The sequence below is a fragment of the Impatiens glandulifera genome, chromosome 6, assembly GCF_907164915.1.
Source record: "Impatiens glandulifera chromosome 6, dImpGla2.1, whole genome shotgun sequence".
In the NCBI taxonomy this organism is placed as follows: domain Eukaryota; kingdom Viridiplantae; phylum Streptophyta; class Magnoliopsida; order Ericales; family Balsaminaceae; genus Impatiens; species Impatiens glandulifera.
Window position 1 is genome coordinate 52,449,266 of NC_061867.1, and position 15,806 is coordinate 52,465,071.

General features: G+C 29.2%; 1 protein-coding gene across 1 annotated transcript; it reads left to right on the forward strand.

Annotated features, from left to right (window-relative positions):
• The first annotated feature begins 8,942 nt into the window (after positions 1 to 8,942).
• LOC124941239 (probable receptor-like protein kinase At1g33260) lies at positions 8,943 to 11,524 on the forward strand. The gene is made up of 2 exons (XM_047481535.1): positions 8,943 to 9,425; positions 10,675 to 11,524. Exons 1-2 carry the CDS (start codon positions 9,029 to 9,031, stop codon positions 11,379 to 11,381), a joined length of 1,104 nt encoding a protein of 367 aa, XP_047337491.1. The 5' UTR covers positions 8,943 to 9,028; the 3' UTR covers positions 11,382 to 11,524.
• Positions 11,525 to 15,806: the final 4,282 nt, after the last annotated feature.

The window sequence follows — 15,806 nt, forward strand, 5'->3', positions numbered from 1 at the left end:
CCAAAACCCTTTACGACCAGTCGGGCTTTGTACTTCATAAGTTCTCCATTTTCATCTCTCTTTAGCTTGAACACCCATTTATTTCTCAAGGCCTTTCTGCCCTTAGGAAGCTCCACAAGCTCATATGTGTCATTTTCTTGCAATGACTTCATCTCGTCTTTCATTGCATCATGCCACTTAACTTTGTCTTTATGAGCTTGTGCCTCCTGAAAACTTTCTGGCTCCTCTTGACGATGTTGCTCCCCCTGCTCAGGAACACCATAAACACTCTCATCATCATTACTACCATTCATGTCAGAGGTTTCCTCAGTGGCTTCTTCATTTTGTTCATCTTCATCCGTTACTGTTGACTGTACATGTGAAGGAATTGGTATGAGTTCTATGGACTCATCAACCCTCTCTGACTTCTCAATTATTTCTGGACTTATCCCTGTCTGACCTTCAAAGAACACAACATCTCTGCACCTGACAATTCTCTTCTTTTCTGAGTCCCATAACCTGTACCCAAATTCTTCATTTCCATATCCAAGGAAAATACATGGAGTTGCTTTATCATCCAACTTGGATCTTTGTTCCTTTGGAATATGCACATATGCTTTGCATCCAAACACCCTTAGATGTGAGTATGAAACATTCTTCTTAGACCATACTGTTTCTGGTATCTCGAATTTCAAAGGAACAGATGGCGACCTGTTTATGAGATAGCAGGCTGTGCGAACTGCTTCTCCCCAAAACTGTTTTGGCAACTTTGCCATCTTCAGCATGCATCTCACCTTTTCTACAATGGTGCGATTCATTCTCTCAGCCACACCATTGTGCTGCGGAGTTCCAGGCACTGTCTTCTCATGTCGAATACCATATTTGGTACAATATGTTTTAAATTCCTTGGAGGTATACTCTCCCCCGTTATCAGAGCGAAGACATTTCAGCTTACTGTCTGTCTCTCTTTCTACCATGACATGGAACTCTTGAAAGTAATTGAATACCTGGTCTTTTGTTCTCATAAAATAAACCCACACCTTTCTAGACGCATCATCAATAAATGTTAAAAAATATCGATTGCCACCCAATGACTCCACTTCAAAAGGACCACACACATCAGAATAAATCAAGTCTAACACATTATGTTTTCTTTCTGATGTCTGACTAAAAGAGACTCGATGTTGCTTACCAAATGGGCAGTAGTCGCATAGATCCAGAACCTCATCTTTGGTTGAGGGGATGTGCAGCTTCCTCACCAGAATTCGCAGCCCTTTCTCACTCATGTGGCCAAGGCGTTGATGCCACAGATTTAGAGAGCTTTCAGCTTGTACTGCATTCAGATCATCTTTGAGTACCTTCACATGTGTTCTGTACAATGAATGCCACGACTTCCCTTTTGCTACAATCATTGATCCTTTGCTGAGTTTCCATTCACCACCACCAAGATAATGCTTGAATCCATCTTTGTCCAATGCATCACCTGATATCAAATTTAGACGTAAATCAGGAATATGCCGCACATCTTTCAGTGTTAACCGATGCCCCTGTTCTGTCTGCAAATAAATGTCACCAATACCCACAATGCTTGAGTGACTAGTATTACCCATCTTCACTGTACCAAGATCTCCAGCCTTGTACGTGGTGAAAAACTCTTTATTCGGTGTAGCATGATAGCAAGCACCTGTATCAACTATCCACTCAACTCCTTGGTGATCTTCTACATGTAGATATTGTTCCTTTTCACAAGAAAGAATAACTACATCCTCTGCAGTTACTGTGGCTGTGGTATTTCTGTTTTCATCATCTTTCTTCTGATTTTTGCCTTCATTCTGTAGTCTTTTCCAGGCTCTACAATTTTTCTTCATGTGACCTTCTTTACCACAGTGATAACATTCTCTCCCCTTAGATTTTGATCTGCCTCTTGACTTGCTATGGCCTCTTGATTGTTGTCGGTGTTCAGCTCTTCCCCTGTTCTCTGTGACTAGGGCCTGTGCACTATTTGTATTAGTTGACTTCCTTCTTGTCTCCTCATTGAACAAGCTGCTAGTAACTATACTCATAGTAAGCACACCATTCGGAGCTGCATTACTAACAGTCACAACCAATGTCTCCCAACTGTCAGGCAATGATCCCAATAGCAATAAGGCTTGTAGCTCATCTTCTAAGGTCATCTCCATCACTGATAATTGATTAATCAAGCTCTGGAACTCGTTTAAATGCTCAGCAACACCTGTGCCTTCTCTAAATTTCAGATTTACCAACTTTCGGATCAGAAACGCTTTGTTACCTGCCGTCTTCTGCTCATACAATGACTCTAGCTTCTTCCATAGCTCATGAGCACTTTTCTCACTTGCTACATGGTGATAAACACTATCATCAAGCCATTGTCTGATTGTGCCGACTGCTTTCCGGTTCAGTTTTATCCAATCAGCTTCAGCCATCTCTTTTGGCTTTGCACTATCTCCTTCAACTGGCTCATACAGATCCTTACAATAAAGGATGTCCTCCATTTTGGATTTCCAAATCTGCCAGTTATTGTTTGTCATCCTGATCATAGTGCTACTGCCTTCCATCTGAACCTAAGGGAAAAACACTCTTCAATAGAAAGTAAACCTAACAGCTCTGATACCACTTGTTAGGAATTTCAAGTTGAATAATACTTCCTATTGAAATCAATTGATCTGATTAATTTCACAAGTCAACCAAATCATACTAGCAGATCAGCAAAGTAATAAAGAACACCAGATTTACGTGGAAAACCCTCTCAACACGGAGGGTAAAAAACCACGGGGCAAAACCAACAGATTTCACTAATCAGTAAGAAACCGATACAATTGTTCCTCTCAACTTTAAACCTAAAGTTGAGGTATACATACAGAGAAACTAATTTCATTCAAACCCAAACAAATCTAGGTTTGAGAAAACATGAAATTCCCTTTACAAGTAAGAGAGAAATGAACCTGAGGGTAATCAAGACAAAGAAGGTGATACTCTGTTCTCCTTCTCTTCTTCTTCCTCTATATCTTCTTCCCTTCTTCTTCCTCTGTATTTTCTTCACTCTGTTTCTCTTGATCTCTTCACAGAACTCTCTCTGAAAATTGTGGTAGAGAGAGAAACAAAATTAGGGTTTATTTGGTTTTATATTGCCTAATTGGGCTGGACCCATAAGGCCCAACACTTTTTCTATATGACAAAATGCGTTATTGGATAAATTAATAGATCCCGAAAGAAACTGGCACAATAATTTATTGATTTTATTGTTAGTCACATTTAGTTATTCGTAAAAAGGACATCAAGACCGTATTATTAATGATCATCATAAATGCTTAAAATAAAAATTTGTTTTTCCACTTAGACAACTTATTATTCTTAATGAACTCACGATCCCTTGCATATGGTTTTGTCGCAAATCGAGAACCCAAGATAACAAATTAAAAACTCGTCAATCTCGAATCCCGAATCCCAATTTACCAACTTATTCATTATTCTAAAATTTTAAAAAACATTACAATATTTTTGATTTATCAAAAATAATTCAAAGGCACGAACAAGCTCTGAATAACCACGACACATTATGTTATACATCATATAACATGATAAAGGGTAATGACTTTAGTTTAAATATTTTCAAGTATTTTTTTTTAAACATTATAGATCATATTTAGATGGAGTTGAACGCAAGCGAATTTTCAATAAGTCGAAATAATGTGGAGTTTTTATGGAATGAAATTATCTTTGATAAAAACCCACTCATTCGAACATGGATTCGAACATAGAGGCGAATTCCTATTTGTGAAAAAAATTGGTTAATTTGTCAAAGATGGAGAATTACATATGAGAAAGTCACCATTACATCTGATTTTAATGCGCTCTAAGCTTCGTTGTTTGTGTCATTCACTTTTGTTTTTATTCTGGTTATTTTTTTTATTTTCATCTTGTTAGTTCAATCATTCTTTTGCAAAGGTTTATTCTACCTGAATCCGGAACTCTTGTAATCCTTTACTCTTTTCGGGTCTTTTTATTTAATGACATTATGTCGTTTTGTAAAAAAAACATAAATGTTTGATATTGAATTTGGTTGCTTGCGATATACCTAGCAAGATATCAACAAATAGAAGGTACAAAAGAAAGAAAGGAGAATGTCTTATCTCGCAATCCACACACTTGTGAAAAGAGAAATCGCCTCCACAAAAATAATCAAAAAGTCTTCATAACAATCAAGAAGAGGAACGATGATAAACGGTCACATTGGCAAATATCTCCATGAGTAGTACTTAAAAGGATAATTTTCAAGCAAACATTCACAATTGGAACTACGATAAATGGTCACATAATGCAAACAAACATAAACAAATTAAATAATCCACTTTTCACCGATTTCTATTTTTCGCATATTGTCAAGAATTTTTTTCTCAATTAACACGATTATAAGCCTTTTTAGTTTAATAAAAATACATTGCGTCCCTTAGACTTTAGTCCAACCGATACATTCATCAGTAATTAAAGGATCATCATAAATTTGTCTTTCTTAAACAAAGGTCATTTGATTTTTTTTAAATGATCAAGTGAAAAGAGTTTTGACTTAAAAGATTAAGTTATTATCTTTAAAATCTTAATTGGAATGGGGGTGATGATATTAAGATTCTATGTTAATTTTGATCAAAGGAATTAAATTACCTTGAACATAAATCTAATTTGAATAGATTTTTGAAATTAAAGACTTTCTTATACTAAAACTAGAAGTGATTCACTTAAATGTGGTGGTGTTATGATAATATCTTTCAAATTTGTCAAATTTGCATTTAATTTGGTGTAGCTTAACACCAATATACAATATTTGCTATTTATACCAAGATTTTATTTATGAATATTTGACTTTCACACATTTCTTTTATTGTATTCATGATTTTGATATATGTTGAAGATATATATAATTTATCCCATGTATCATCTAAAATAAAAGTAGCCTATTCGGAAAGTAATAATATAATGAAAATCCTTGACCTAAGAGGTCACACAATACCTTTCTATGAATTGTGGCCTTCATTTTGGAAAAATTCTGTTAATTAACATGTATTGTTTTTATTAATATTATATTCTAAATCATAAGTTTAGACATTTTAAAAAAATATTCCATAAAACCAGAAATAATGCACTGGATTCAAGAAGTCAGGATCTTAAAAAATAATAATAATATTTTTAGACAAATCTTAACATCTCAAAAACTATTAATTTTTAAAATGAAATGTTTATTATTAATATGCAGTTAATGTAATTGGAAAAAATAATATACAGTTAATTATTATTAACATTAATATATTTATTAGTATTTTTTTATCTCTTTTAAAAAAAATGAGAATTCATAGAAATCAGAAAACTTAGGAAGTAAAATTAAAACCTAATAAGACAAAATATTTTAATACATCAACAAATCAAAATAAAGTCAAAATCAAAACATCACCAAAGAAAAATAAATAAATAAATATATATATATATATATATATATATATATATATTATTTTGTTATTTATGTGACATTAATTAAATATAATTCTTCATCTGTGTTTATTATTAGTAAAATATGTGGTTATTTACATTTCTAATTTTTTTTTTGTCAAAAGGAATTTTTTTATAAATGACCAAAAAGTAAATAAGGTATACATGAAAATGTAAAAAACAAAATCTCGACCGCTAACAATTCATTTCATTGTTCTAGACTTATTCAGAGAATGAATTTATTTAACATTATTCTTATTGATTAATAAAAACGATTTATCGCGTATGTTTATATCAAATAATCGTCCTTCAAGACATAAGAAAATCGGATTGATATGTTGCTAAAAATGACATAGGATAGAAAACCGACAACCCTAGATGTTAAATAAAATTGATCCAAACTTACAAAAATATCACATTGTCCATGGCTTACATAAGCTTGAATGACAACATGTATCTTCACATTTGTCATTAATTGAAGCGGTGATATGCTAAGAACTCAAAATGGGATAATGAATATCCAATCCAACACCAATACTTGGTGTAGTTTATAGATTGAAAGATTGGTATAATCAATAAATGATTAAAGGAAACCAAGAAATACAAAATGAAATTGTAAAAACAATGCGACAAAGTTGGATGTCCATCATCGGTTCAACCTTGTGTTCAAAGATATAGACTCGTAATTAAAAAGAAGGTTGTCAAGTTTATTAACATTACATATGTCAATTATTGTATTTATTCAAAATATGTTGAAATTTTTTAGCACTTTGTTTTTATAGATTTGCCCTCTTATTTTTGAGATATGATAGTAGTCAATTAAGTATATGACAATTTTAAACTTTTTCAATGATTAACTTGCAATTAGAGAATTCATGATCGATAATATAAGAACAAATAAGTTATACTCTAATGTTCTCAGTTGTTTTATGCTAAAAAGAAATTTGGAATTACATCATAATACTCTAATTGCGCAAAGTCTTCAATAATTGGAGAAAGTTTTTAATATCTTCTTTCATTGTCAAGAATGAGACATTCATATCAACAAAGTCAAAATTTTACAATACCTCAGATCAAATAATGATCTAATGAAAAAATTATATGTAGTTGTTGGTATGCTTAATCTAGTTGTCATTTTTATTTAACTATTCTAGAAGCTTTACTTTTCACTCAAACTTTATTTATAAAATGTTGTAAATAATCTTTTTAAATGCCAAACAATGAAGAGATACAATGTTATCGAAAAGTAAAAAATATTGCTGGTGAAAACAACCGTGATAGACAACCGCGTTTAAAAGGCGCGTCTAAAAGGTCAAAATATGGTTGATGGAGACCACCGTGATGGACAAAGGTTTCTAAGAAGTACGAAATTATTATTGTAACCACTCAATTACAAAATCTTAAATTAGTCTTAAATATAAAACATTCAATAGTCATATAATACATTGAGATCCCAATAGTGGACATTCCTAACTAGTCTTAATAGTTAGGCAAATTTGCTTAGACAAACATAACAAATATTTGACATAAATAGGTATTTAACCAATTATTGAAATTTTAGTTATATTTCAAAATAAATACCAAATCAGGAAATGTTGGGCAACTATTAAAAATAAATTAAGAATATTTCCTTCTTTTATAAATATTTAATTAATTAATTAAAATATCAATATAAATTGACTTGGTCTTTATTAAATTTAAATTTTAAATATAAAAAACAGCTCTCATGAAATAAATAAAAAATAATATTTATAAACAAATAATAAAAAACCCCAAAAAAAGTAAACATAAGTTTAGCTGTCTCTTTTAAGTGAATATTTCAATACACATGGAGTAGTTAACAATATCAAATAGATAAATCATGCCATAAGGATGTGATTATGCTCTATTAACAACCATTTAATTAATAATTTAATCCCTAATAATATGCCACGAGTTATTAGCATATTATATTTATTATATACATTAAATTAATATATATTATATAGTGTGGGCCATGTAGGGACATGATAGTAATTGTCTGTGGGTAAGTAATGACATTATGGTACCGGTGTCATCTCCCTTACTAAGTTCTTCCCTCCATGTTTTAATTAAGAGCTTGTTTGATATTGGGTTATATATTTAAGTTAAATTATATTTAAATTTTATAATAATAAAAAAATTAGATATGTTTTAGTATATTATTGAATGAATCAATTTAATTATTGAAAAAAAAAATAATCCAAATAAAATAAGATGAAACCAGCTCACTACTAAAAAGGAACTTGGATGTTTTCATTAATTTTCTAAGAATCAGCCTTGTATTAAGGAGTTTTTGAGTTTATATGGATTTTAAATATTTCTTTAATCACTTTGATTAATATTTTATTTATTAATTAATTATATTATTATCCTTATTATTTTTAGTTTCTTTTTATTTAAATATAATTTTTACTAGCAAGATTTCTTCCACATTTATTTCTTTTTCAAAAACAAACATAAATGTAACATTGACCGACATAACAATTTTGTTGATGCAATGATCACACCACTTTCACAGTTTTTGAGTTATCATTTTTTAAAAATATTTATAATCTAAAAGAATGTAAATTTATTAGAAAACATACATAAAAGCTTTTCAATCACTAAAAATCAGTATTTAAAAAATTAAAAAATTAATAGTTTAATTCTTATTTAAAATACTCTCCCAAATAACTTTGTATTAGCTAAAGGAAGTCATGGTTTACATTTAGAGCTGGCTTTAATATATGTTTTTTTAATTTTTATTTAATTTTATAATAAAAAATCACAATATTACATAACTTTCCTCCTAACCATTCAATCGCTTATTTTATTAATTAAAATATTAAAATAATACTCCAAAACTTGTTAATTTTGATTTTTTTTTTTTAATTTTTGGTAACATATTTATTTGACTTTTATTTAAACTAGTTTTCTTTTAAGTTTAATGACTATTTTACTTTCTCAATAAATGAGAGAAAATATATTAAATAAAAAATATTTTAATATTTTCATGAATAAATTCACAGATATGATATATAAATTGAAAAGAGATAATATATTTTGTCTTGAGTAATATTTTAAAATAAACTTTAATATAAAAGAGTTTCTATTTTATTTTTATTAAATTTAATTTAAAATATATAAACAAAATTATTTTAGTAATTAAATCAATTAAAAACTCAATATATATATTTTTTCAAATAATTATTTTGAATAAAATCCTAAAAAACCCACAAATAAACAAGATCAAACAAGATCCTATAGATCATAATTAATATTTTATTTAATACAATAATTATATTTTAAATTATGATTCATTTCATAATACTTTTTTTGATTAAACTAAATTATTATAATCTATTTTAATTATTATTTTTCCATTTAATGTTAGCCTTCATTGACCTTCTCTGTCTCTTCAATACCCCCTACTTATGCCCACTCCCTCTACTCTCTTCAAATTCCTCTCTCTCATCTCTTTCTCTCTCCACTTTTCCGGCACGGCGGCGCTCTCCGGCACCTCCACAAACCCTAATTTTCCTTAGTGGGTATGGCTTGTTTTCGATTCAATCTCCTTAAATCCTTAAAAACAAGGAGAATCAATCGAAAGAGAATCTCGAATCGAGAGCTTAATCAAGATGATGAAATAGAGGCGCCGCCATCTCCACCGGCGACGGCGGCGGCGATGAGTTGTGATGGGAAGTTGAAGAGATTCCGGTGGGAGGAATTGAAGAAAGGGGCAAAGGATTTTTCGAAAATGATTGGATCAGGAGGATTAAGTAATGTTTATTTAGCTAATCTTTATGATTCAAATCTTGTGGCGGTTAAGATTATTCAGTGCGGTTGTAGTGAGCGGCTCAGCCGCATATTCCGGCAAGAACTTGAGATTCTACGGCAAATTCGACATGAAAATATTGTTAATCTCATCGGATTTAGCGAAAGTCAAGGTATTTGTTTCTTTTAAATCTATGATTAATTATATGAATCTTTGATGAATATAGTTTTCTTTAAAGCTAGAAACTTGTTTTTATTAAGTCTTGTTTGATCGTTAGGTTTTTGGGTTTTTTAAGGGTATTTTCGTAATTATACACCCAAAAAAATGTTTTTTTTATAATTATCAAACATAATTTTTTGGATAGGAAAATTTATTGTCATGGTTTAAATATGTAATTGATATATTTTTTGAAGTAGGAATGACCCAATATATTTGATCTATTTTTTGATTTGTTATTGATAGAAATCATATACTAGTCAATAAATAATTTCCTAAAAATGACATCTTTTTTTGTACCTTTGAATAAAACTTAAATTATTTTTAGACTAATTTCTACACTATTTATGTAATTTCTTTCTTTGGTTAACATATTATATATATTTTTATACTATTTATGTAACTTTTTATTTGTTTAATTATAATGAGATAATTTTTTTTAAGTTTTGTCTAATAGATTAAAGGTCTCTATTTTTAAAAAAAATGGTTTAAGATGAAGTGGAGAGACTTGATTATATGAATTTAAATAAATAATTAATTTTATAAATTTAAAATAAAATAAAGTTTTTTTTCCTAAAAAAATTAGAATGAGTAAAGTTTTCCAATTATACCTCATTTGACTATTTGTTTAAACTACTATTAATAGTTTTTCTGTTTTTCCTTCCTTCCAAATAATCTTGAAAATTGTCCATGTAAATCTCATAAATTTGTATTTTGGAAACCAAAATTAGGAAAATAATAATTACTACTTAAAAAAATTCCTTGTAAATCTAATAATTTTATAGAAACACTAATATGTTTTTAATATTTGAACACCATTAATTATAATTGGAATAATATTGACAATACTTCTTTAAATAATTGTTACTAAAAAATTTAGTGCTATAAAGTTAAAATTGTAATAATATCCTGCATCTCTTCCATTACCAGTGTATTAAATTTACAATTCCAAATTTCGAAACCATTTATTTCTTATAGCAACAAAAAAAGAAAATAACATTTATTTTTTCCAACTGTCATCTTAACTGCCGTGAATCTTCCACCGCCCACCACTATGATTTAAACAAGGCCTAAATTTCCATTTTACATAATTTTGAAAAAATCTTACTTAAAAATGGTTTTCCATTTTATTCTCGGTGAAATTTTCGTTTGTACTAGCTCACTCTTTTAAACATGTTGGAATAACGCGATAAATTATTTTGTAGATGAAGGAGCTTTGATTCTCGAGTACGTTCCAAATGGAACCCTACAAGAGAAACTTCATTCCAACCGTCGTGGAGGCTCGTCGAGTTCTTTATTATCATGGAAGGATAGAATGGTAATTGCATTTCAAGTTGCCGGAGCCATGCAATACCTTCACGAGAGATGTTCTCTCCACATTGTCCACGGCGACATAAAATCCTCCAATATTTTGTTAGACGAGCGCCTAAATTCTAAACTATGCGATTTTGGATCAGCCAAGATGGGATTCTCATCCATGGTCTTGCCTCCATCATCAGCCGATCGAAGAATCATGATGGGCTCGCCAGGGTACGTCGATCCTCAGTTCCTCAGAACTGGGATCGCGTCAAAAAAGAGTGATGTATATAGTTTTGGAGTTGTCTTGCTTGAACTCATCACGGGGATGGAGGCGTTCTGCCCCGAGAAGGAGCAGATGTTGACGTCTGTGGCTGGAGCCGACGAGGGGAAGGTTGTGGAGATGGTGGATCCGCGTTTGAAGGGGAATTTTGATTTGGAGGAAGTTAAGGTTATGGCAACATTGGCGGGATTGTGCTTGAGATCTTCTCCTAGTTTAAGACCTTCCGCGGCCGACCTTTTGTTTATTATGAGCGATAAGATAGCTCCCGTTTATAACTCGCTATCTTGTGTTGGAAAACAAGAATCGGGCGAGGTTTGTCATGAGAATTTGTAAATTCTTTTGCGTTTTCAACTTTGATTGTACAAGAAAAGGGAAAAAAGTATAGGATCGGTGGTAGTGTTTTGTTCGCAGCCCCATCATGAAAAACATTGTTTAAAATCCGCACTCAAATTATATTAAACTCTAATCAAACTTACCTAAAGTAGGGTTTTTGTGGTTTGGTTCATGTTTGTAGTTCATAATGTGACTTGTTTGTCATTTTTTTTTATAAATTCTATAATAGTAAAGTCCTTAAACTAAATACAAACAACTAGTAGGAAGTCTTGTTTTCGAGTCATATTTAATCATGGTAGTGATATTTGTTTTTATTGAATTGAGTCGGTTCATTTATTGCGATGTTTTCAGTTAGTGTATCCACCGTATTTAACATCGGTTGGTTTCATATGCCACATGGGGATCAAAATAGAGACTTTTCATAAATTTGGATCCCACCTGTAATAGCATTTAAGTTAATTTCACAATGTGACATAGAACATGTCAATAATTGAAAGAGAAAGGTGTGCAAAGTGAAAGGCATAGAACAGCTAATCAACTATGTTTGATAATTCAACAAAGGAAATTGAATCATACTTCATGATAAATGTACAATAAGTAAAAATAATTATTAATCAAAGATTGACTTTAGAATGTTTTTCATCTAATTTTCAATATTTCATTTTCAACATGAATTAATAGTTGAACATTAAACCAAAAACAAAAATAACAAAACAAATCCTCCAAAATTCTTAAATCAACTTAAATTTGAAAACTCTCAACATTTATAATTAAAGACAATATTATATCGGGATTTTTATCAAATTGTTAATATGAAAAATCCAAAAAAGAATTCGGAAAAAGTTAGTCATTGTTTGTCATTTTCCACTACATCAAATCAAATGTTTTTAAAAAAATAAAGTTAACATAACATAATAAAAAGAAGATAAGTTTTAAAAGTAAAATCAATTATAAAAGAAAAAAAACAATATATGCTTTCTGAAATTCGGTTGAGTTAATCGGGGAGTTAATCGTTCTTCTCGTTTACAAGTTCGATAACCTGTTGACTAACGTTTTTAATTTTAGTTTTATTATTTTTTTTTATTCATGTTTTTATCGTTTATTTAAACGATTATCATCATTTTTAATATACATGAAAACTTTGACTAGTTAATTAATAACAAAACAATACAAACATTACTTTTTTATTTTTATTATATAAATCAATAGTTTTATAGTTCTGCTTTATGTATTATTAAGAAGATAACACTTTAATTGTAATTGGTTAATAAAATCATTGAATAAAGTCACAAAATAGAGTTTTATTGTAGCGGAGCCTAGTCTGGTATCGATTCCTTCTTTATAGTCATCTAGTCTTTCAAAAAGAAATTTAATATTTTCTCCTTTTTAACTTCGCTCTTTATAGCTTCTCCTTATGGTTAGAACCTAACATTTCGAGAGTCTCATACTTGGCCAAAGTGTGATCCGTTAGCCCATAAGTAAGTACTATGACGAAGGGCTATGGCTCACATTATACATCACAATTTTCCCAAGATATTCATCCGATCCTTTAGTCTTTCTTATTAGATAACAAAATCAAACCGAAATAATTATATTATTAATAACAGGACCAAATCATTATTCTGAAAAAAAAAAATAGGAAAGTGCAATCAATTTAAATATTTTTTTTATCACTCTCTCTGGAGTCTGGACAATATAATCGAAGTTCCTTATAAAGAAAAATAATAAAAAAAAAAATGTTTTTTACTGTTATGGACTCTTTTCCTCCTAAACATTCCGGCCCAACTAATAAATTGATTAGCCCAAAATAAAAATAACAGCCCACCTTTTATTTGTAAATTGGCTAAGAGTTATGAAAAGAAATTTCAATGGAAAATAAAACAAAAGCCATTATAACATAAACCATTAAGAAGTTGAAAAGACAAAAATCTCAATTTCAATTTTCACATAACGTCTGAAGAAACTATGATGGAAAGTGCTAGCTTCCTAAATAAATAAAAATTGATAACATAAAAAACCGGTAATATGATCCAATGTGATCTAGAAGATGCACGAACAATATACTACTACTAACAGAGAATATCGAATCTATGTGACATTTTCAGGCGTAATAGGTTTAAGAAGACATTCAAGGTCTTAACATTGCTAGCAATTGTTTGGACTGTTTCGAGACCAAGAGTTTTAACTAGCTTAGCTTTATGGCTTGCTAAGCAATGACAAATAGAAGAGGTCTTTTGGGGGCATTGTTTATTTGCTTTCAAAGAATCCATGTATTATTGTTACTTCAATATTGAATATATAATTACAAATTGGGTAATTTGTTATTGAGTAAGTCCAAACTTAACTTGGTCATACAACTACATTTTTATGAATGAGCAGTTCCATTTTAGTGGTAGTCCCTTTCCTTTTTCCACTCTAGGGAAAACATAAATACATTTTCTTAACTAGGAGGGTAACCTAATTTATTGAAATAATCATTATAACTAAGAAAAATGTATAAACATTGTCACATTCCTTAGCCAAATTGTTGGTTGTTTAAAGATTTTATCAATGTGAAATTGAGACTAGTTGGATGGAGTAAGGTGGGCAAGAATGTCGCAATAAAGGGTTATAAATTGACATCCCGATTTAGCTCCTTTCTTTTAAATCGTTTTTGTAGATTTTCAATTCAAACATATGGTCTTTTGGTGAAACTTATTTGAAACAAGTATGACCTTAATTGTATTGAGTTCATGAAACACACACATGACACACATGGTTGTCGATGCGTCCAAGAGCATTAGTCACCAATAGAAAATGCTTCAATGAAATACTAGTTTCGAGGTTGAATTGGGAAATTCATTAGATATTGGCATGTGGGGGTAGAATAGTCTTATCAATTGTTTTTTTGAAATAATTTTACAATGTGAAAATGACACCCTTCAATATATAGTATACCTTAGATTCTATTAATGGAGACTCTAAGATAATGATGTGATGTCTCTAAGATAGACTTTTAGGATGGATTAATTGGAAAATAGGTAAGCTAAGGAACAATTTTGATAAATTCATGATACAATGTTAATTATAATCAAATATGCCTTGAACAAAGTTCTATAACATTCAAAATTCTTGTTTTGGGTGGTGCATTCTTATATAGACAAATTTTAAATGACTATAAATAATTCTTGAATCAATATATAAATCAATCCATAAATCATAAAAGTTAATATATACTCATACAATTTTTTATTATAAATTAACTATCTTAATTCATTTAATGGAGTTTTGAATAAATGTGCAAAAAAATAAATTAATTAAATATCCTTAATTGTACACTAAACTAATTCAACATGTTTGACATTATTTTAATTTTGATTGTATAATTTCATTATTTATCTTAATATTGTAACTTTAAATAATTATATAATTAGTAAATAATTATATATTAATAAAATAAAGTTTTATGTCTAAATTTTTAAAAATTAAATATTATTTTAATTTAATATTAAATTAAACATCTAATTATTTAAATAATACGAAATGCATCGATTATCACATTTCTACAACGATGTGTTTCAAGAAAAAAAACATTGAGTACTCTCATTATTAAAATTTTATATTAATATTATTTATTGGCTATGCATTTTTAAACTTTTTGGTTTTTCAAAATACAAGTTATCAGGGCTAGTTCAGGGCTTAAGATCTTGTTTGGATGGATTATTTTAATAATTTAGAACTGGTTTATATTGGAGTACAAAATAAAAATTGTTAATGATTTTGATAATGTAACGATTATTGTTGATAAAATGATTTAAAATGTATTAATATATATAAATAAAATATAAAATAATAATTTACATTATAAAATATTTTAATATTTTAATTAATAAATGAAGTGATTTAATAGAAAAAAATAAAAAAATAAAACTATGTTTTAATTCAACCAAAGAAAGGCGTTTAGACTTGTTTGCATTTGGGTTATTATAAAAAAAAGAAGTTATGATCAGTGATAATTTTGAAGATATAATAATTTTTTTAAAATATTTAAATTATATATATATATAAATGAATAAAATAAATAATAATAATTTAAAATATAAAATATTTTAGTATTTTGGTTAATGTTCTGATTAATGAGGGTGAAAGTGAAAAAATGTTTGAGTGAATTGTATTATTTAAATAACTCAAATCATGATATTAAATTGAGAGAAAATAATGATGGGTGATTATCTATATATAATGATGCTTAATTTTTAAAGTGTCCGGATTGCCGGGTCGAGAGCTGTGGTTAATTTGGATACTTGGGTCGGATTGTGGGTTGACCCGTTTTTAAATTTAAAACGGTTAAAATAAAATTAAAAATGTTAAAGGTATGTTTCGAACTTGCAACCTAACAAAAACAAGTACAACTCTTTAACCAACTAGGCTACAAAAACTTTATAT

Bases quoted from the DNA above. Each gene is read 5' to 3' on its own strand.
- LOC124941239 (XM_047481535.1), top strand. From the start codon at position 9,029: ATGGCTTGTTTTCGATTCAATCTCCTTAAATCCTTAAAAACAAGGAGA. The intron at 9,426-10,674 runs GTATTTGTTTCT...ATTATTTTGTAG, and splicing joins CGGATTTAGCGAAAGTCAAG to ATGAAGGAGCTTTGATTCTC.